The 21,456-nt window shown below is 48.3% G+C and overlaps 1 protein-coding gene across 1 annotated transcript in view; it reads left to right on the top strand.

Annotated features, from left to right (window-relative positions):
* Positions 1–6,609: 6,609 nt before the first annotated feature.
* The window catches only part of GALNT17 (polypeptide N-acetylgalactosaminyltransferase 17), a 219,757-nt gene continuing 204,910 nt past the window's right edge, over positions 6,610–21,456 (top strand). Inside the window, exon 1 of the mRNA XM_075440254.1 lies at positions 6,610–6,946. Within this exon, the coding sequence (XP_075296369.1) occupies positions 6,709–6,946 (238 nt within the window). The 5' untranslated portion in view covers positions 6,610–6,708. The remainder of the gene's footprint in view (positions 6,947–21,456) is intronic.

The following is a 21,456-nucleotide window of genomic DNA, read 5'->3' as shown; positions in this document are numbered from 1 at the left end:
AACAGTCGATACACAGAGTCCCAGTAATAAAACAAAAGCTTGCCTGACAGGGGAATTCAGTTACTTAGTTCAAAGTGTAAACATACATATGCCTGTTTCTTGACCTACTTGTGTTCCTAAATCTTAAGAGCTGCTTTGAAGTGGTGTTTTTTTGTTTTTTTTGTTTGTTTTTTCTGGGATGCAGACCTCTTGAAACTTTTATGAGAAGCATCTTTTAAGTTCTGTAACAAGAATTTTATTCATATCTATCCATGATATTTAATTAGTATGATGCAGTACACAGACTGGCATTCATTAAGCAGTTGTTGCAATCTGTGGTGGTACTTTATTGGGAGGTTTAAATTTTTAAGGTTAAAATAGCATATTATTTCCAGACGGTCAGCCCACCGTTCATAATCACAGCAGGATAAAAGCTGCCCTAGCATGACTATAACATAGTTTAAGCATGCAAGAGATGTCTTAATTATCTAAAAAAGAATTACATGAAAAGACAGAAAGAAGCAAGTATTCCACACACACTGGCTTGTAAAACTCCGTCATTTTTTTGTTGCCTGCCTTTATTTAGGAACACACTCTGTATTTGCACATGGAGAGCTCTCATAGATAAGGGAAAAAAAGCAGCTGTCGGTTTTCCAGTGATGTCTGTGGCCGCACCATGACCAAGACTTGAACGATGTGTCTTCAGTGTGGTCTCCATAACTCCAAACCACCGCCCTGCCCCAGCACCGCTCTTGCTGCGGGGCGTGGGGTGCTGAGGAGAGCTGTGCATCGCACCCCAGGAGTTCAGAAAAGGCTTGGAGTCTTCACCCTAAGCTGAATGCTTGGTAAAAGGCACAGGTGAAGAAGTTATTCCTGAGCATGAGCAGTAGCATCTAGAAAATCCTCAGAGCCAGGCTTTACGAGCAGCAGAGAGGGGATACTGCTTTTCTAGGATCTCTTCTGCTGTAGCAGAGGCTGGATTGCTACAGGAAGCAAGATCAGGCTTTAGGGAGAAAATTAAACCCTGAAATGTTTTATTATATACAAGCAAACTGACTTCTTGTCTACACCTTCTTTGCGCTATCAGATCTGCGCTTCCGGCAGTCACAGGAAGGGTAATCCCAACATTAACAGGAACAGGGATGTACTGCAGACCGGCTTTGGGAATCTTCCTGATTTCCCTGCTTTCCGCCAGCACGGACGTACTGCAGTGCTGATGAAGGGGCCATCAGCGGAGCGCGTTAGCCTTGAACTTCAGAGGCTGGTGGCAAACTGAGCACTTGTACTGAATGCTCATGGTTTGATCCTGGACAGATCAGATTTATCATCTCTTGATTTGCTTGGGAATTTCAAGCCCCACTTTTTCAAATGTCTTTAGGTATTTTTTTGTTTGCACAGATAATGAAGAAACAATAGTATTCCCTGGCTCAGTGAGATGTTCTGAAGGACTGTGAGGTGATTAGGCGCTGAAATAATATGGGCCATATAGGTATCTACTGTAATAAAAAGAAGTGGGGTATTTTTTTTTTTGTCAGACAAGAAGTCAGTATTTTAAACATATTTTCTTATTTTTCAAGCATTTGTCAGAATTTCCTTGAACTTGCTCTTCTCCCTTCCCCCTCTGTTTCTCGAGAAAGAGTCTGAAACTTTTCTAACCAGCTTCAATAAGAATAGAATAGAGTGGAATAGAATAGAGTATTTCAGTTGGAAGGAAAATGATCTAAGAATTAGATTCTGGTCATCAAGCTGAATGCTGGACTTCAAAGCAGCAAAACTGAAGACTGGTTGAGCTTTAAGCTATGATTTTGCTTTTTCTGGGTGAGTTCTTTCGTTTCTGAACTCAGTCAAGACTTGAAGCCATTCTAGAAGCTTTCAAAATGCTGATCCTCAAAGATAATTATTGATAACCATTGCAAAGATCTCTTTTTAATATCCTTGAGGGAACCATAAAACAATCTTATAAGCTAAAAGTACAGTAAGTTGCTTGTTTTTTCACAGCATTTCCCTGATGTGTCAGTGATGAGCTGTCCATGCTCGCAGTCTGAGCTTAAAAATTCATGAAATGTGAATAGAGTCATTGTAATGTAGAATAAATCTGTTCCCGAACTTTGAAGATAAAACTGAAGAAAGTTACTTTTGTGCATTAGCTGTTCCCGTAGTGGAAGAAAAATTTTAAGGCTGGAGATGGAGAGTTCACTCTGTGATGTTAAATACTTGCCTAAATTACTGTAAAAAATGAATCCAGAGAGACCAGACAATATGCCATCAACTTTTTAACATTAGTTTCTGGGGAAAAAAAAAAAAAAATCTATTTTTTGCAGGCGCTTAACTCATTTCACAAGACTGAGCCCCCCAATAAACTGGGGGTTCAGAGAAACGTCGTGACGTTGGTGACCCTGGCAATGCCAGCACTCCTGTGCTCGCCGGACAGCGTGGGCCGGCAGCTCTGCCCGCGGCGCAGCGCACGCTCCCTGCCTCCGCAGAGCCCCGCAGCACTTCGTGGAGCAGATTCCTGCACGGAGGAAACGCCAGCGGGATAAATACAGAGCCCATGGGCAATACGGAGGCCCGAATTCACCCGACCTGGTGGGGAGGGCTTTCTCAGAGGTGGACTCAGGCAGCAGAGAAACAAAATTAAAGCTAATTAATCAGGACTTCTCAAAAGCCTGAGAGAAAAAGGAAAGACTGGCAACTCCTGGTGAGAGTACCTCCTGAAGCCTGAAAACTAAGAAGAAACCCGGTTGCGCTAATAATACCCCAGCCAGAACTTCAACATTTTGAGGAAACAGCTCATGGCTTTAAATTGAACCCTTGTAGGGTTTTTTTTTCTCTTGCAGATCAAGGTTTTCCTGCGGGGATTCAAAGTCACAGAAAGGCTAATTTGTGCAGGTCAAGCAAACTTACCTGACGACCCAGCTGCTGCTGGTGTTTACAAGGCTGGAAGTGCAGATGTTTGGTTTTCCCCAGGTCAGTGCGGGGCACCCCAGCAGCAGCCTCGCTCCCCGGCAGCCCCAGGAGCGGGTGGGAGAGGACGGAGCTGGAGGGGCTCCGGCAGGGAGCAAGAAACCAGATTTTTCTGCCTGGTTTACATCTACCAGAACATACAGAGAGTTTTCCCCAGACGCATCACAGTATCGTACACTTTTAAAGTGATCAGGATGAGATAACTTGGTTTCCAGAAGTTATTTTTGTATTTTTGATCCTTCTTGTAACTGGCAGCTAGTGTTCGCTGTATTTTAAGGAACAGAGATTTCAGCTAAAGGATTACTATGTCATTAATCAATCTATTGAATATTCATGATTTCTGGATTTTTTTCCCCCCATAGAAGGAGAGAAGTAATTATTTTGGCTAGCACTTGAAAAGTGCGTGTGCACTGTTGGTAGAACTCCACTGTATTGAGCAAAAATAGAATTTTTCCATTAGACATGCAAACTGATCTTCTCTCCCCAGTACTGATAAATACCCTTTACTTCTTCTTGTTCTCAATTTGGCAACAATTTTTCATGCTTCTTTTGTAGGAATGTAATGGAAATGGAAAAAATGAGGGGAAAAAAGCCCCCCCAAACCCAAATACTGCGGTGGAGGTTGAGCTACTCCATATTGAAACTCTGATTTGGAGAGTAGGATCTTGCCAAACCTTTTCATGTTTATAGCAAATTACCATTTTGCATTTGTGTTTAAATTGTGTTTGGTCTCGCAGTGGTGCAAAGCTCAGATAAAATACTGGTGGTGGAGCACGTGGGAGGCTGTGCTCTTATGCCCCAAAGCACAGCCTGTTCTGGGCTCCCACCACCAGATCCAGTTGGTGTCCATCTTCAGTGGGCTCTTTGGTGCGTGTTGCTCTCTGTTATCTGCACCGTGCTGCTTTCTCCCATGTCGCTTTAGGGGAGTTGTAAAGATATCCGTAGGGAGATAGTACTGCACCGCTCGATGAGGCAGACAGCGTTGGGCTATTGGGAAATACGGTAGAGTCGGCCAGGTCTCACGCAGAGCGTCTGGCTGTTGCTCAGGACACGCTGAAGGGCACGCAGAGATCACTGCAAATTCTTTGGGTTTTCTAAATTTGTGATCATCGGGCCAGAAGTGACTGCAGGATGACTGAGCAAAACTAAAGTAACTTGCTCTGAGTAAAAGCAATTAAGGGAAAATTGTCACTGCTGCTGAGAGTAGCACGGTGGAAGGAGTCCTGTGGAACATGCACCATTGCACACGGGTTCAGGAGAGGGGGGTCAGGTGTTCACGAGATGCCCCCAAAAGGCCAACGCCGCTTCCTATGCGGAGTTTTGCCCCATGAGGCCAGCAGTAGAAAACCTTTCTGCTCGGGGATGGAGATGTTCTGCAGCTGGGTTGGTGAACTTCCCAGGTGATGGCTGTTTGTTGTCAGCGAGCAGAGCTTCAAAGTGTGCTGTTTAGTTCTGCTCTTTATATAAAGGAAAGCAGCAACAACAACAGATACCTGGGAACGTTTTGGAAGTCAGTCCTCATGGGCAGGGCAGGGGGCTGTAAGGCTAGCTCTTGAACACATGTGTATTCTTAATTTTTATCACTCATGCTATATCCCACACCAACTGTGATTATTTTTTTTTGTTTGTTTCCCTGCAGGTTTTTGGATGCATTTATTTTGTCCTGGCATGCTGTCCTCATCAGGACCACACGCTCTCGCAGCGGCCAGGTGCCCTGTAACCACACACAGCAACACAGGGGCACCGTGAGGTGGGTTGCAGCTTCCTCCCCGCTGTCTTTGGGGACTTAATTCTGCTCCTTTCTTGGGGGAGGAGGGGCAAAATGCTCTCCTTCAGCAAGGAGCTGCTTCAAGCTCTCGCGTTCGCTTTTTTAAAAAGATACTGTGGTTTGGTTTTTTTTTTGCATTAGGGTCATATTGGGTAATAGCCATGTGTCAAACTTCTTTAAATCTAGCTTTTTACAACCAGTGCTTTATAATTAAAGTAGATCTTGCTGTTTCTGTGTAATGCAACAATGCTGACTTCAGCGGGAGCACTGCGCAATGAAGAACTGGCAGGAACGGCTGCTCTTTATCCGAGACTGTTTTAAAATAAGGAGCAGGTAGTGATGCTCAGGCTTGGGAGAGCGGTAGTTTTCTGTTTGCACAAATGTTTCTGCTCCGGGTAGTCTGAGACCATGTGGCTTCCCTTTTTGGTAAACAACTCTGCAAAGCTGTATTGGGGTTTTTTAGGTTTTTGGTGGTTTTTTTGTTTGTTTGTTTTTTTCCCCTAAGTGCTTTTATTGATAGGAGGGGGGGAAAATCTGAGTTGACAGCTCTGGAAACAAAACTCTTCTGTTTATCATGTGCCAGAACACCCCCAAGGAGCCCCCAAACCCGCAGGTGTCACGGCAAGCTTCCCCTCAGCGCCAGCGGAAAACGGTGGTGGTTTTCAGGAGTCTGTAAGGTAGTTCTGGCTTCACGTCACCGACATTGTTCACAGCTCTACCCTCCTCGTGGAGCGATAAACTAGAGCCGTGGATGGGGGACTGACCCCCTTCCTTTAGGGTCTGTGAGTTATGTGCCTGTCTCCCTTCTTCACGTTTGTAGCGGGGTCCTGCGGCTGAATGTAGAAACCACAGGCGGCTTCATGTGCAGCTGGTACTGAATTAAATCTCCACATCCTTTAAAGCAATTTTAGGTTTCTTTCCATGGCATTGATTTTTTTCTTTTTTTTTTTAATTATGGCTTGAAGGTGAGAGGGGTTATTCGTGACAAATTATCGTGTAGGATCCAGTGACTCAACGTTGTTTGCCTTCCCAGTCCGTTTCCATGTCGCCTTTGCGAAGAGCAGGGCTCCCCGTGGCTGCCCATCGCCAGGGTCCCTGCGGCCAGAGCGGGGGGATGCCCAGTACTGGGGCGCTAACGCTCTGCGCTGGGGCTCCAGCCCAGGGCGGGTAGCCCGCCGTCGGTACAGCGTTTTAGGCAGAGCAGGTCCTGGCTCAGCGGCTCGGTGACGGCTCTGACGCCCGGCCCGGAGCCTGCGGGGCCTGGCGCGGGACTGAGGGCCCGCCTGGAGCAGACCCCGGGCCTGGCCGCGCAGCAGCCCCGAGGCCGGCGAAACTTTCCGTGGCAGCGCGCAGCCCCCCGGCGCCAGCCGCGCCGCTCCCCGGCCTCCAGCCCGGGATTTCCCGGCAGCCGGGCCGCGCCGGGGCCGCTCTCCGCAGGCGCGGGCGGTGCGCGGAGCGGCGCTCGGCCGGGCGGGGGGGGGGGGGGGATCCGCCGGCGCCGCCTCCCCTCCGCTTCCCCCTCCCGCTGCGCCGCTCCGCGCCCGCCCCCTGCTCCCCCCCGCCCCGGCCGCGGTGCAGCGCGGCGGCTCCGGGCGGGGCGGGGCGGGCCATGCCCCGTCCGCGCCGCGCAGCAGCGGCCCCGCGCCCCCCCGCGCGGCCGGCGGAGGCAGCGGCGCTGCCGCAGGGCTCGGGGGCCCCGCGGCCGCCGCCGAGCCGAGGCGCGGGCGCGCTGCGCGGGGCATGAAGTGGCGGCGCGGCGGGCGGAGCGGGGCGGGCGGCCCCGGCGGCGGCGTCGTCTCCTCAGCGGGGCCGTAGCCCGGGGCGGGCCCCGCCGCGTCCCCTCGCCGGCGCCCCGCAGCCCTGCGCTCCGGGCCGGGCGCGCCGCTCCCCGCGCCGGGCGGCGGCGGGCGATGTGCGCGCAGCGGCGGGCACCTGCCGGGCCGCTCCCCTAGCCCCGCAGGCAGCGCGGCGGCTGGCGGGGCCCCTCGGGAAGTTTGATGGCTTCTTTGAGGAGAGTCAAAGTCCTGCTGGTGCTGAACTTGATCGCGGTGGCCGGCTTCGTCCTCTTCCTGGCCAAGTGCAGACCCATCACGGCCAAGAGCGGCGACTCCTTCCGCGACGTCCATCCCAGGGCAGAAGTGGCCAACTTGACGGCCCGCGGCGTCGGCTCCATCCAGGACGCGGTGCTGAAGAGGCTCTCGCTCCTGGAGGACATCGTCTACCGGCAGCTGAACGGTAGGGCCGCTGCCCCTGCGCTCGGTGCCCGCGGGTACGGTCGGGGCGGTGGGGGAGCGGGCGCGGGGCTCGCTTGAAGTTTGCACGACAGGACCGTGCTTGTTCCTGCGTTGTGAGAACGGAGTCTTCAGTGGACTGGATCAGCGTAGTACCGGGTTTCCAAGCGCCATTTGTGTTTAAAGCTCGGAGTACCTTGCACAGGATGGGGGGAAATGGTGATAACGTGATGCTGCCTGTCAGGCTTACGGCAGTGGTCGGGAAAGGACAGCGTCGTGATTTCTGCATCAGATGAGCAGGGTGTTCGGTGAGCGGGTGCAGGTCGGAGCAGCGTGCTGTGTATTGATTGATTGAGGGAATGGCTTTTACTACTCCGGAGTTGGTTTTTTGGAAGGGAGTTTTTAAACAGCTAAAGTATGTTGCGTCATTTGAGTGCAGAAGGTCGGAAAGCAAAATGCACTTTCTCTAATAAGTTAAGCAAACTATTTAGTCTGTCCTATGGCTCAGCATTGACAGCTGCTAATTAAAGTCTCAAGTAATGCTTTTCTTTATAGCATAGCAAAGGGTTTTCTATTAAAATCTCACCAGGTTCAGTAGTTCCGAGATGTAGAAAGGGGGTTTTAAAGATGCCGTGCGGGATAGAGAAACACATTGTGAAGATGCAAGAAATCTAGGTGAGGTATCTAATTAAAACACTGACTGTGAAGCTGTTTTTTTAAAAATTGTTCCCTTTGGATTCACAACTGGGAGTGTAATCTCAATCAAGAGTCCTGTTTATTGCTTCCAATCTCTGTAGCTTTAACGATTGCAAGTTTTCGTGTATCGGAATTGGCAGAGTCGATGTTTTTGGCAGTGTCAGTGTGATTCTCTCCCTGAGTTTTGAGTATGAAGCTAATGAAGGGTGCTGTGCTGTGCTGAACTGAAAACTGGCGCGCGGTGTCTCCGTACTGCGTGAGAGCTGTTGCTGATCGCGCTTCTGCAGCGAGGACGTGAGGCAGGTGGAGGCTCTCCTGCTGCACAGGAGTTGTCTCGGTGTTTGCGCTTCGGGGAGGGCACTGAAGGAGCAGCGCTCAGCTGAGTAGGAAAGGGTGCTTTATATTGCTGCTTTGTACAGGTGCGTGGAAAACCTGTCCTGCCTGTGAAGGTGCCTAGCACCACAAGATGTTGAAACAGCACTGTTGGGTGACAGACAAGGTGAAATAAAAGAATAACAAGCAACAAGGTAGAAAGCTGAATGTTACTCACAATCAAACTGTGAAACTGGCTGCTTCTGGATATTGCTAGGGCAGAAGTTTCTGGGAAGGTATAGGCACTTATTTAAAAAGGGGAAATAGCTGCAAGTTCAAGACAGGAGACCTCGTACTAGGACCTTGGTATTGGACAAGTAATCGTGATGCTGTCTACCATGCCTGCAAATACCGAGGGAGAGCTGGAATTATAAGTTGTTACCCTTTTTCTGTGGAGATTAACATGGGACATCCTGCTCCCGTGTGCTCTGGGGCTGCTCTTGGAGCCGGCTGGCGCTTGTAACAGGAGCCACGAGCGTACGGTCTGCTCTGGCTGTGCTGTCTCGTCTGGAGGCTGCTGCGGGCACTCGGAGTGCCTTTACAGCGTGGTTTCAGGGCTCTGCTTGGTGCTGAAGAGCAGTCGTGCACCTAGAGACAGGGGAGGCAGGGAAGTGATAGATGTGTTGCCCATATCACAAACATTTTCGTAGGGCAGGCGGGAAGCTGAGCACATAAAAGTGAGATCTTGTTTGCCCTCTGCCTACCGGGGTGATTTATAGCAACGCTGATGAGTCTGGCTGAAAAATAGCTCCGGCACAGTGGTTACGTAAGTTTGGGTCAAGTATATATTTGGCACATGGGATTTTTAGAAAAGTATGATGTGCTCTGTTCTCTGAGCGATGTCTGTGTGTTGTGCTTCAGCAGGACATGGGTTTAGAGGAAGATGGGGGGGTCCAGGTGAACCCCCGTCACCACCCGCCGGCACTGAAAGGGAAGTCAGGTCTGCCGCGACAGTCGGTGGGACTGCGGCTGCGGAGCCAGCAGGGCTGCCTGCCCCGCCAGCGGTTTTCTGCGCCCCCGTCGGCGTTCGTTCTGGGCACTCGAAGAATATCGAAAGCTGAAATCCTGGTGCCCGCTTGAAGTATGCAAATATGAGCTCACTTCTTTATTTTTTTTGGCTTTTAGGATAGGGAGTTTGCATGCTGGTGAGAAGTGCCTAACAAACCCCACCATATGCTCCCTGCAAAACGCATCCGCCGAGAGAGTTCTCTTTCTGTTATGTAAGGACACCCGTTGGTTTAAATCTGACCTGTGGTTTAGCAGGTAGCAAATGTGAGAGTGTGTTACCCTATAGTGTGGCATGTGGAAAGCCTACTCCTCGGGGAGCATCGGGAAGCGTTTGGCTGAATTGAGTAACTGAAACACAGTTTGGGTGCAGTCAGCTATCGATTTTTTTCTGCGTTATAGGACTTGGCTGGATTTCAGTGGAAGTTGAAGCCATCTTTAAAAAAACGAGTCTCTTAAAAAGCTCCGTTCTGTAAAGATCAAATGAGCAATCTGATCATTCCGTTGCTGTGTGTTTGTTTTTTGAATCATGTAGTGTAAAGAGTATTGGAAATAACAGCTCGCTGTGGTGTGGCAACCCTCATTTTTTATGTGTTTCTATTTATTTCTGTAAATGTTGGCCATGAAAACAAGCTAAACAACACTGCCTTGGGTCTGGTGAAGGAAAGCTTTTACACAGTCATTCCTTTTGAATGACATTTCTCTGCAGTGCCGTTCTGGAAATAATATAGGCTCCCTCTTCTCTCTGTGCAAGAAAAGCTGTCCCAAGCCTGGCCCAGTCTGCCTCCTGCAGTGACTCCTCACTCTCCAAGTGATGCACCTTGCCCGTCCTGCAGCGTGTCCCGGCCGCTGTTAGCTGGGCTTGCAGCCGTGGGGTGCTTGTTTCAGACCCTGGGTGGAAGAGTGCCTTGGGGATGCTGGAGGGCATCCGGGAGTCAGCACAGCAGACGGTGGCCTTGCTAAGTTTTCTCCTCTTTGTAACTGAAGTATCCATGAGGAGACTCGAGGTTGTCCACATTTGTCTATTCGGTCTTCTTTTGGCCTAAAACTGATTGAGAACTCTACATGTGCTTTGTTCTTTCTGAAAGTTTATTATTGCTCCAAAGTTCATTGCACGAGTTGTGTGGGTTTTACTTTTTGCTTTTCTGTTGTTTTTTGCTGGTCTTTAATCGGATGGCTCCCACGGCTGCAAAGAAATACAAAGGTGCCTTTTGAAATGGAGGGGTTTGTACGGGCATGCACTTATCTGAGAATTCAGAAGAGTTTTAATTTCTGTAGTCACTTATGGGTGGAATTTTCTTGTTCAGCAGACGTTCAGAGAAAGCTCATGAAACGAAGGAACATGTGCATTTTTCTTTGGGTATTAACCACATCTTGTCTTTTTGATCAAAACCTGATTTTTTGCGTGCTGACATTTGCATAAGCAAAAATTGTGGTCCAGGTCATCTCCAGCTTTATGGAGATTCACGCAAATGAATTTTTCAGTTCGGCTCTGTGTTTACAAAGGGAGAGTTTCTGTGCTTATGTGACAAACTAGTTAGCTAGCGAGGAGCTGGAGCGAATAGAAACTCGGAAGAGAGCATTTGGGTTTTGTGGCAACCGTGTGCTTCCTGGGCAAACTCCTCCATTTCCCTAATCCTGCTCCTGGGGGGCTAAGGCAGAAACCCGTTAGTGACCATGAGGAGCTGGAGAAATTGTGCGTTTATGGGATGCTGAGACGGAAAAGGTGGGCCAGCTTTTTAACATCGATGTGGCATGCAGGATGAGTGACATGATGTGAGGAAAGCTGCAGTTTCCGTCTTGGGACAATGTACGAAGATCTTGCTCACCATGAAACTCCTCTCACTGGGATGGGTCCTGTGTCCGTTTCACGGTGAGAAGCTGCTTGTCTCCCCTCCTACAAGCGTCCACCCTGGTGGAATTGCCCAGGTAGCTTTTGTCCGGCTGTGTGTGTTCTTCCTTGAGCTCTGGCATTACTCTGCCGGGCTCCCTTTGTCCTCTGGAGGGTGTGCTCGATCCCACCCCGGGTGTGGGAAGGGGAAATGTTCACCCCCTCCCCGGGAGGAGGGAGGGTAAGGCTGGTGCATGCTCCCGGTGGGAGGAGGGTTGAGAAGTTGGGCGTCCGCTGCCGAGGCACTGAGAGGCTGGCGGGATGTACAGGGTCCATAAGCAGGTTTCCTTACGTGTCCAGAGCGCAGGGGCTGCACTGATGTTCAGTATTCATCCCAGGTAGGAGGAAGGAGCCTGAATCTGGTTTTGTGTGTTGGTTTTTGCCCCTATCCTCTGAATCTGATCCTGTCCAAAAGTGGACAGTCCCCTCTTCTGAAGCCCATTCTCCAGAAGCTCTTGAAGTCAATAGTTTAGTCGTTAAATACACTGCTGGTTTGGGAAGTAGTGCAGGAGGGCGAGTACTCTGGGCAAACCCTCGGCTTGCCTGTGGGGAAGCCGTTGTCTCTGCCATGGCTGAGCAGCTTGAACCAACCTGCGCGGATCGGGTCTGCTGGTCCCTGGTGCTCGAAGGGACCTTCCCCAGCCGCCCCCCAGGTGTGCTGCCGAAAACCCCTCCGTGTCCGCTTACGCGTGCTCAGCAGAGGTCGGGGTGCTGGGCGAAAGCCTCCGAGGAGCACGAAGGCTAGGAACTCCCTCTCTGCCTGGGAGCCGGTGAGACGGGATGATGGGGCGTCTTTCTGACGAGCGTGAAAAGCAGTATAAAAATGCTTTACGTCAAGCTGAATATTAGTAAGCCAGAAAACACTGTGAAAGGGCACTCCTGACTCATTCTAAGCTATTCTTTTAGATTGTATTTTGTAAACTCACAACAGGTTATGTGTAAGATCAGGCAGAATAAAAGCTGTTTGCAAATTGTTGTAAATGAGAGGCAAGCGATGAAGAACTGCTGAAGCTGGCCAGAAAATGGGTGAGCAGAGGGTTTTTTTTCCCTTCATGCTAAAGAAGTGCACAGAGAGCAAACTGCTGCTTTACCAAATGTTAATAGTTGAAGAGGAACTTTAAATTCCTTGGTGGTTAAATAAGCCAATTTCGTTTTTGAAACGAGCTTGCGTCTGTGCTTTTGCACATGGAATTATTTGCACGTGCTGAGACATGGACAAGTGCATGCCAGCAGCCTCCCTGCATACAGATTATGCTCTCGTCTGCTTATCCAATTAAGAAATTAACTTTGTGAGGGTTGCATGTGGACATTGAGGCAGATACTGAAACACAGCCTTTTGCACGGTCTTGCTATCCCACTTGTAAAGTGGCACTTAATTAACTTAAACCACTTTAGAGATATGCGGATTTACTTCTCATAAGGATAAGATAATGCTTATCTTCTATAACACTTATCATCCTCAAAGTACATTACAAACTTGGCTAACTACTGAGTATAAAAATTATATATGTAAATAAGGCAGATTAAAAGCGGTTCTATCAGCCATTTAGTAGTGTGTAATAGCGTTACACCCACAGACTAGTAAGATTAAGATTTTAATAGGTAAGTAATACATTAACTAAAATGCTAAGAAAATCTCTGACTAAGATAAACAACTAAATGTAAATAATTGAGAGTAGGGAAATGCTATTTATAGGCGCAGGGCCCAAACTTTAATCACGTTGATGAAATAAAGTAGCTCTTTATACAAGCACAGCCTCGCTGGGTGAAATCCTTTGATAGAAGAAATGATGATGTGGGGATGTGACAGCTGTATTAACTGATGGGTATCACGCAGGATCCGAGATGCTGTTTCTCTGTCTGCCCCACTGCCATAATGTCTCTGAAGTAGAAAATAATTGTATCATTTTGTATAGCCTTCTGTAGCTACTTGATAAAAATCGCAGCTTTAATATGTATTATATACCTAACAGATCTGATTGCCATGTTCCTCATGAGGAATAGTGCACATTATCCAGATTCAGGATATACTTTTGGAAGTTCTCAGCCTAAACTTACTAACTGCAGGAGAGTGGTCTGCGTAGGCTCGAGACACCTGAGAGCTGCTGTCTGTAAATTATCCTTACCAGGTTTATGGAAATTGGGTCTGATACCAATCAAAGAATGAATAAAAGAAACACTTCGTAGAGAAGTAACAGAGTTAAAAGATGAGGCTTCAGATAGTCATTCAGGAAGCATCTGGAAGCTTAGGCGTTAACGTGACATTTAGTTTACAACCCGGCTGACTAGGAACTGATAGATAATTCTTGTTTTCAGTAGTTGTTTGGCATCATCATCCGAATATTCACTGTCATTGGCAATGAATGAGTAATAAGCCACTAACACATTTATCATGCAGAGACAACACAGGATTCATGAGATGCAACAACGACTAGAAAATAGTGACAACGTTGGTATTTTATTCTTGCCTATTAATTCAGTTCTGCCTGAATGGAGAGACGGAACCTTATCTCGCTGGCAAAACTTACAAAGGTGTGTTAGATTTACACTGCCAAATTAGTTAGGCAGCTTTTAGGAATATTTTTCTAAGGATTAAAAAAAAGAAAAAAGCGGTAATTATGTGAATTACAGTATTCTCTCCAAGCCTCAGTCTGGATCAGTGGTGTGCTATTGTGTCTCCAGTAAGAGACATTTGGAGTTGGATGCATTTGGCAAGACACAGGCACCTAGTGACATTTCAGAGCCCGAAGGCGGCCTGCCTGGCTTCCAGCTGCCACTCCAGAAGGGCACGGCTCAGCCTCGGGGGAGTCACATCTGCGTCCGGGATGCCCCGGGGCCTTGCGGATGGCAGCAGGCGTTGCTGAGACGAGAGTCCCGCGCTTGCCATCTTGGACATCTTCCGCTTTGATCGGGGGGGACAGATGGACAAAGATGGCTTTAGGCATCTGCTGTCAATGTGCTTGGATTCTGGGGAGTCCTTCTGGTCTACTCCTGGCCACCGTCTTCCCTCATTACTTCTCTCCTGGCAGAAAGCGCATGCATTTCTCATAAGAAAATACTGTATGCAGCCTGCGAGCAAATCCACCCGTTAATAAGGCATAGCACAAAAGAAAACAGAAATGAGCCTTCTCAGGTAATTAAAAAGGTTTTACTCATTTTGTGATTTATGCCACTAATCTTTATCTAAAGCTGAACTATCTCGTCCAGATGTTACGGCGGGCTGGCAGGCTGCCAGCTCCCAGCTCCTACAGATACGCCTGGATCCCGGGGTAGGTGAGGATGCTCTGCATACTGAAATATTAAACTTAAAAGGGAGACTTTTTTTTGGTCAGATGTCCTTATCGAAGTCTGCAAAGGGCTGTTCAGGCTGAATACGTGTGGTATTGACCCTACCGTGAGTCAACAGCAGCGATTCAACATCAGTAATGTATCCTAGTGGTACGATATTATTTTTCCTAAACAGTTTTGGGAATACTAGCAACTCTATTTTCTACCCTCCAATTCCCATGGTCAGATTTCTTCAAGAAGTTGTCGAATGCTTTACATTTTACTGCTACGAGCGTAGCTGGTTCTGTCTATAAATCTAATAGCTATCGACCCACGTTCTGGCATTCGCTGACGGTTATCTAAAAATAATGCAGTCATGATGCAATGAGCACCCTGTGTAAAACATGGCGTGCAAGGAGAGCGCTGCGCCGAGCCTCGCTCCGCTGTCGTTGAGCGATCACCGCGCTTCTGACGCAGGCTTAGGGCTTTGATGCTGGGGCCGGTGGGGAGATGCAAAGTTATCTGAAACAGAAAGACAGTTCCCTACAATCAGGAGCGAGTTGGCTAAAAATCGCAGTTTGCCTTTTCCTTTCTAAAAACCCGGAGATCTGCGCTCGCGCGCCTCTCGCTGTGTCATGAGCACCGGTCCCGGTGACGCCGCCCTCCCAGGGGTGCGCTCCCCGTGATGTACTCTCGTACCTGGTACCCGCAGACAGCCGTGCGATCTGCTGCCCTACAGCACTTGTTCAGTTTTGGAGCAGGCAATACCTGCAGCTTCACAGGAGCTGTAATATGGGAACAATATGATAACTCTTGGTAAATGGATTTTTTTAAAAATAGAGATCTTCCTTGGTTGTCCGACGTAGGCTGTTGTGTGAGAGCACCACCCTTCCCGCTGATTGGGAAAATGAAAGACCTCTTAGAGCTGGGGCTGTGTCACACACAGTAAATCACTGCTTCTTACTGCACAGCTGGTGTGCCTTGTTGCACATGGGTACTGAGTTTTAGCCCAGGAAACCCAGCGGTGTGATGTCAGCACTCGATGCCGAGGAAGGGAGGGGATTCCTTGGCCCCTCTTCCCTCTGCTTATGTGCAAGCGGAAGCGTCTTGTGCGTGTCTTGTGTCCCTTCGTGTGGTTTGAAGTGTGACTGCCCAGCACTAGCACTGCTCTGGGGTCGGGGAGGGATGGCAGAAAAGCTGGGTGCTGGGCTCTGCTGCGTGCCACCTTTGGGCCCTGGAGCATCCTTAGTCTCCCTGCATCCGTTCCCCAGCACCCGAATGGCATACAGCATTTTTTTTTATTTCCCATCTCCTCTGTGTAACGGTAGGGCCCGTTCTGTGTTTGTGAGCAGTGGGAATCCAGACTGCTTTTCCTTGGCGTGTCGAAGTGCTGCTGAGGTACAGAAAGCGGAAAACCGTTACAAGAGAAGGATCAGCAGTGGATTGACAGGCAGCAGCAGTGCCTCGGCTGAGTTATTTTGGGTGTTTCCTCAAGCTGCAGAGAGCCTGAGAGAGTCAAGCAAGGTCTCTTACCTGATGGTCGGCAGAATTTATTTAACCTTTGTTTTAGTCTTCATTTTGGGCAGTGTAATAGCCTGCCATGGTTGTGCATGTTCTCAGAGCATAAAGATGAAGTGGGAAGGTTAATTTTAAAATGAAACAATTAAAATTTCTTTCTGGGTCTTTGCCTACATTACACTTTAAATTAAATCATGAAGGCATTCATGTTTGTGCCAAATTACCACAAATTCTTTAAAAATAATTGCTTGATTATGCTCTAAAAACACAAAGCAAAGGAGAGAAAAAAAGTGAAAAGCCATTTAATGATATTTTAAAGCTTGCTTATATTTCGTTATTGGGTTTAAAATAATTTTTGTTGACCTTTGTGTGGTTTTAATGTGTACCACCTTTAGTAAAGTGCGCTGGAACACTGAATGCTTTAAATAGCTTGCACCATAAAAGCCCTGTGCTGCTAGATTTTATTTCAGTTTTTCATATTTGCACTGACGAGACAGTAACAGTAATAACCGTTGCACTTCTCTCAACCTGTAGTCAAGGCTGGGGCCGTGTTGGGCTTTGTCCTTTGCTAAGTGGAGATCAAATGCCAGAATGTGGAATTTCAGTTTGCTTGAAGTGGTCATTCCTGTAATCGGAGGGACTGGTGTCACCATTAAGGGCACCAGGCATTCAGTGGGAAAGGGTGAGGTCTCAGTTTTTCTTCCCGTCTTTTGTGTGATGCTGGGCAAGTCACTGTGAATAATATAAAAATGTACGAGAGAGGGATTCAAGTTGCTGTATGTATTACTGACTGAACATCTCAAGGACAGAAAGAGATGAAGAGGTTTGTATGTTGGAAATGGTACGAGAGCACAGAAGTTGCAGACGTGTTTTGGTGGTTTGAAGATGCTTGGAGCTGGCATCAAAGCAGTAGGAACAGAGAGAGTGAGAAAGGAGAGATGTTTGACTTACTCCTTACCGTAACAAACGGCTGGAATGTAGCCTTAATTAAGTGATTACCACTCACTTACATTGTGACCCAGGCCAGTGGCCCTGGCTGCTTCATGTCCCGTATATTTGGTGCTGTAGAGCAGTGCGAACCAGGCTGTTCCCAAGCCGCTTATCATTTAGTGAGATAAATCACACCACAGAATGAGGCAGAAGATGGGGGGAGAATTAGACCTAATGTTGTGTTAAATCCTTGTGGCTTTTGGATTTAAAACTCAAGTTGGTTTGAATCTGTATTAATTAGATGTTGACTAGGTTGAAGGGGAGATGCGTAAGAAGCTGAAATAACAGAGCAGGGAGATGTGCAAGCCAGGCTGGCGGCAGGGAGGAGGGCTGTGGTAACGGTGAGAGCAGAAGGCAGGGCTGGGTTTTCGCCCAGGAGCGAGGTGCTGAGCCAGCCGTGCAGCCGAGGGGTCTGTGTGGGCTCGGAGGGCTGGGGGGGGCAGGCAGTACCTCCTGCCTGTGGGCCTCCTCCTCCTCCTCGGGGCTTCTGCCTCCGGGAGCTCGGGCTGCCCCTGTCAGTTATGGTGCACAGCTGCAACATCTGGCTCAAAATTAGAAAAATATGCACCAGTCAGTAAAGGGACAGGCAGTGGGACCCTGGTTATGGGAAGGGGGGTCCAGAAGTCTCCCTTTGGAGGAGCAGATGCTGGTGGTGGGGCAGGTGCTCTTCGGATAGGGCTGATTTGATTGAGGGTCTGCAGTGCCCAAAGGGGCAGAGCTGGGCGTTAAGCTCTGCGGGTGGAGGTCAGAGGCAAACCTGCAGTATCTGGAGAGATAAATGAAGAATTAACTGAATGGGCTAGGGCTGGGTGAGCTGCTTTCTCCGAGGTGAAGAGGGGTGGTCCACACCTGGTGCTGTTTGATTAGCACTGGAGGTGTGAAGGACCGGTATGACAGCTGGATGATGCCGATGATTTATGGGCATTCAGACAGCTCGCTTTCAGAAATCTGCCCCTGCCAGGAGCATCCAAAGGTAGTTAACCGGCTTTTGCGGTGTCTTACATGGAAGGTGTTACTGAGGTCAGGTCATATTGACTTCAGTTGTCTTTGGATCAAGCACTGAATCAATAAATGACTTTCTGGGGGAGTTTAATAGCTGTTCTGCACAGACATAAAAGGGGCCAGACAGTAAAATGGGATTTTACACTTTCATCAGTCTTTGCTGGGAAGTTGCTCAACTTCCCCATGCTAATTAATGCTATGTTCCTTCCACAAATTTTCCTCCCTACTGATGCTGCCTGTTTGACCCTGTAGAACAGCATCAGACCTTGCAAACTAGAACCGGCTGCCAGGCTGCAGTGAGGAAAGAGTCAATGAATGGAAAGGAATAAAGCTTTGACATTGCATCCCAATTTGAGGCATCCAGCATAATTCATGCTGTTTGTGCAGCTGTTTGGAAAATCCTGGAATTCCCTTGAATGTCCAGCTCTGACTGGAATTACTGGAGCTGCATATCCGGAAATACCCAGCTGCAGTTCCAGTTGCTGACTTGGATAGCCAAAGAAAGTAGTTGACCAGAGCTGCAGACTGGGCATAGACACCTCTGATAGCATCTTACTCTGAGGCTGCCCAGCCTTTTCCATCTTGAGAAGCTGCTTTGTTTATAATTTTTCCAGTTAGGCTGAGATGGTCAGATATTGTCAAGATCATGTTTATCTTTAATCCCAGCAAGCTCGTGCAGATGTTTTTTGAAATGATGTGTGAGAAAACCATGTACTGTAGTTCCGATGGATGGACAAGGGAAAAGGAGCAGAGGGACTGAACTGGCAGCTCCAGAAAAAAAGTGGTGCTCAGAAACCCCAGGAGAAGAGGAGGCTGATGGGGATGGGCAGCGTGGGAATCGGTGAGGAGAGGCGGTGTGGGACGGGGTACCCAGGAGGGAGCAGTGGCTCCGGGGAGCAGGGCCATCTCTGTTTTGCTGCAGGGATGTTTGAAGGCAGGGCAGCTGCTTGGTGGTTTTATTACAAGGAGTGGAAAAATGGCTGTCTGCAAGAGAAGTGTTATTTTCCAGTTCATATTTTGTATGATGAAGTATAACTGAAAAGGTAGGTTACTTCCAGAAACCTTAATGCCAAATGTGGTTCTTGGGTATTTTTGCTGGTTTGATGATTAAACTGTTCACTTTGTAGAGCGTTCAGAAGATGTGTGGGTATAAAGCCAGGGCAGGTATTATTAGCTGTGTAAAGCAAAACAATACAGTCATTGTGGAAAAATTATGGGGTTTGTGCTGAAGCAGATATTTAACCTTTGTTTTTACAACTCCAGAAATGAAGCAGTTTGTTTCTTAATGTAGGCTTAATGCTCAAAGTGTATGCTGACGGGATTTTCGCGTCTGAATGTATGAAATGCGGGGCTATTAAACTCTGTTTTAACGATCTCTTTTCTCATAACTCCTAATATTTGCCATTTACTAATTATGATGTGCCTAAGTAGTTCGCATTTGTAGTAGGTATTTTAAATGCCGCAGCTGTCCTAGTTTCAAGCTAACTGCTGGTGACTTTTTTTTATGTCTGAGAATTGAGTAGTTATTGGTGATTTTTGCAGGTTGGCATGAAGTACTGGCCTCATACTGTTCTTCGTTAGAAGGTTTTTGATATACAGGTCCCCAGTGGAAGCAGAAATAGTGGGACTTGGCAGAGGAGCAGCAGTGCTGGGGAACACACACATTTTCAGCGAGCATTGGTTCGTGGCGTACACTCATGCGGAATCAGCGGGGGCATTACGCAGGGGTGGCTGGTGTGGAGTGCTTTTTGGTTTGGGAGTCCCTGTTCCATTTGTCTCTCTTTTCAATTCTTACGATTTTCCAACAAATCTGTAATAGGGGAAATGGGGCTGTTTGAAGGGCAGCAGCCTGGGCAGCAGCGTTGCAAGCTTCCCAAGTGGCATATGGGGAAGAAAAAGGCATTGGGTCCATTTTGCTGCTCCAGGGCTGGTGTGATGGGATCATGTGAACTGCTTAAGGCCCCACAGATGCTACAGAGGCTGATGACCTTATGGTCTGATGGACCTCCCTGCAAAACAGAGAGCTGAGAATGCAAGAAAAATGGTAGTGAAAAAGAACTTGTGAAGTGTAAGTTAGGAAGCAGGGGCTGTACTTGAAGGAAAAAGGGAAATATGCAGCTCAGAACAATTTAGATGCTCTGCAAGCAAGGAAAGGCTGTTAACTCCGTTGTCTGTCCTCCTTGCATTTCATTTTACCTTGAATTTTACCTGTTGTGTTTTTTTTTTTTTTTCCTTAATCCCGTTTTGCAATCACCTTCACCAGAGGCAGCTCCAGCTGTGGCTTGACAGCTGCTACTGTCTTCTCCAGCTTGTGCTGCCAAAAATCCCAGTTGATTCCAGGGCTTAAGGCACACTGCTGTCTGTTTTCTGTATTTCTTCCTACTATAAAATGATACATATTAATAATGTTCTTTCTAATTTCAGAAGCCTCCAGGCCTGTTGCAATTATGTTGTTGTTTTTTTTAAACCTCAGTCTTTGGCAGGTATGTCCTGGCAGTAAACACAGCTTGTGAGCCTGTCCCAGGGTCTGGGCAGTGCTTTAGGGTCAGGTGCAGTGGGCAGTACTCAAGTCTGGAGCCAAATCCTTAAACTCTTAAGGAAGCCTGAATGTGAGTGAAAGCTTTGAATACAATCTTTTCACTTCACACCCTGTTAAATAATTGCTTCTGACTTGGAAGAAGAGACTGTGGAGCCATGGGTACGATGTGCTGCAGGTCCTTCTTGTGCTGAACATTGCCAACCAGCAACAGCTCCTCCTGCACTGGCCAAAGGTGGTTACGTATTTACTGAGCTTATTTCTCCCTGCTTAGCCATAGGCTCCCTTTCGGCTGACTAGAAGGAAAAATGCTGCTGCTGTTAAAGGCAGCATCAGACCCATAGCCTCTATCGCTCGCTTTCCTCCAGAAGTTAAAGAAAGAAGATATTTTTCCATTTTTCCCTGCTCCTTCCTTTGCATTTCTCACACCTCCATGCTGTGCCTTGGCTTAAAACCTTAAGAGTTGAAACTGGAGAAGTTGGGGGAAAAAAAAGCTGATATAGGAGTCTTCTGACTGGATCAATGGAGCAAAAGAACAGGCTGAAGCTGCACAATTGTGAGTTGGGAGAACTTTGCTGATCGTGCTGTGTCAGGGTCTTGTACCGTGCGATTATCTTCAGAGGTGCATAAGGCAAATGCTTTTCCAGTTTTAGGAAATTCCGTTATAGTTGAATTTTAAAATGCTATTTAAAAAAAAAAACAAAACAAAAAAACCCCACAAAATTGCTGATAGGAGCATTCAAGTAATAATGAAATTCTTGTGGTTCATTTTCTCTGACTCATTTTTTGGATGTTATTAGATAAAACCTTTCAGGATTTTCCTTCTGCGAGCACTGGAATTTCTTTTCACGCCGTTAGCTGCATTTTCTGCGGTTTGCGCACCCGGTCGTGCCCAGCGCCCAGAGCTTCCCGGGCGGAGCTGAGCGGCAGCAGCCGTCCCGCAGGCTGCCGGAGCCCAGGGTGCCCCGCGGCCGTCCCGCAGGCTGCCGGAGCCCGGGGTGCCCCGCGGCCGTCCCGCAGGCTGCCGGAGCCCGGGGTGCCCCGCGGCCGTCCCTCGCGTGTTCGCCGAGCCGGGCTGCCATGAGAGCAGGCTGCTTGGCTCGCTCGGCGGGAACGTTTTCCGTGTGTCCGCACAGGGAGAGCTCAAACCGCTGATGGCGTTTCCAAGCCCGTAGCCCGGCCTGCCTGGATTGTAAATCCTGCCTGCGTCCCGTCCCGGGTGGGTGCGGGGGAACCC

The sequence above is a fragment of the Opisthocomus hoazin genome, chromosome 20 (assembly GCF_030867145.1).
Source record: "Opisthocomus hoazin isolate bOpiHoa1 chromosome 20, bOpiHoa1.hap1, whole genome shotgun sequence".
NCBI lineage: Eukaryota > Metazoa > Chordata > Aves > Opisthocomiformes > Opisthocomidae > Opisthocomus > Opisthocomus hoazin.
Note: the sequence above shows the minus strand (reverse complement) of the source record. Positions and strands in the feature narration are given on the sequence as shown.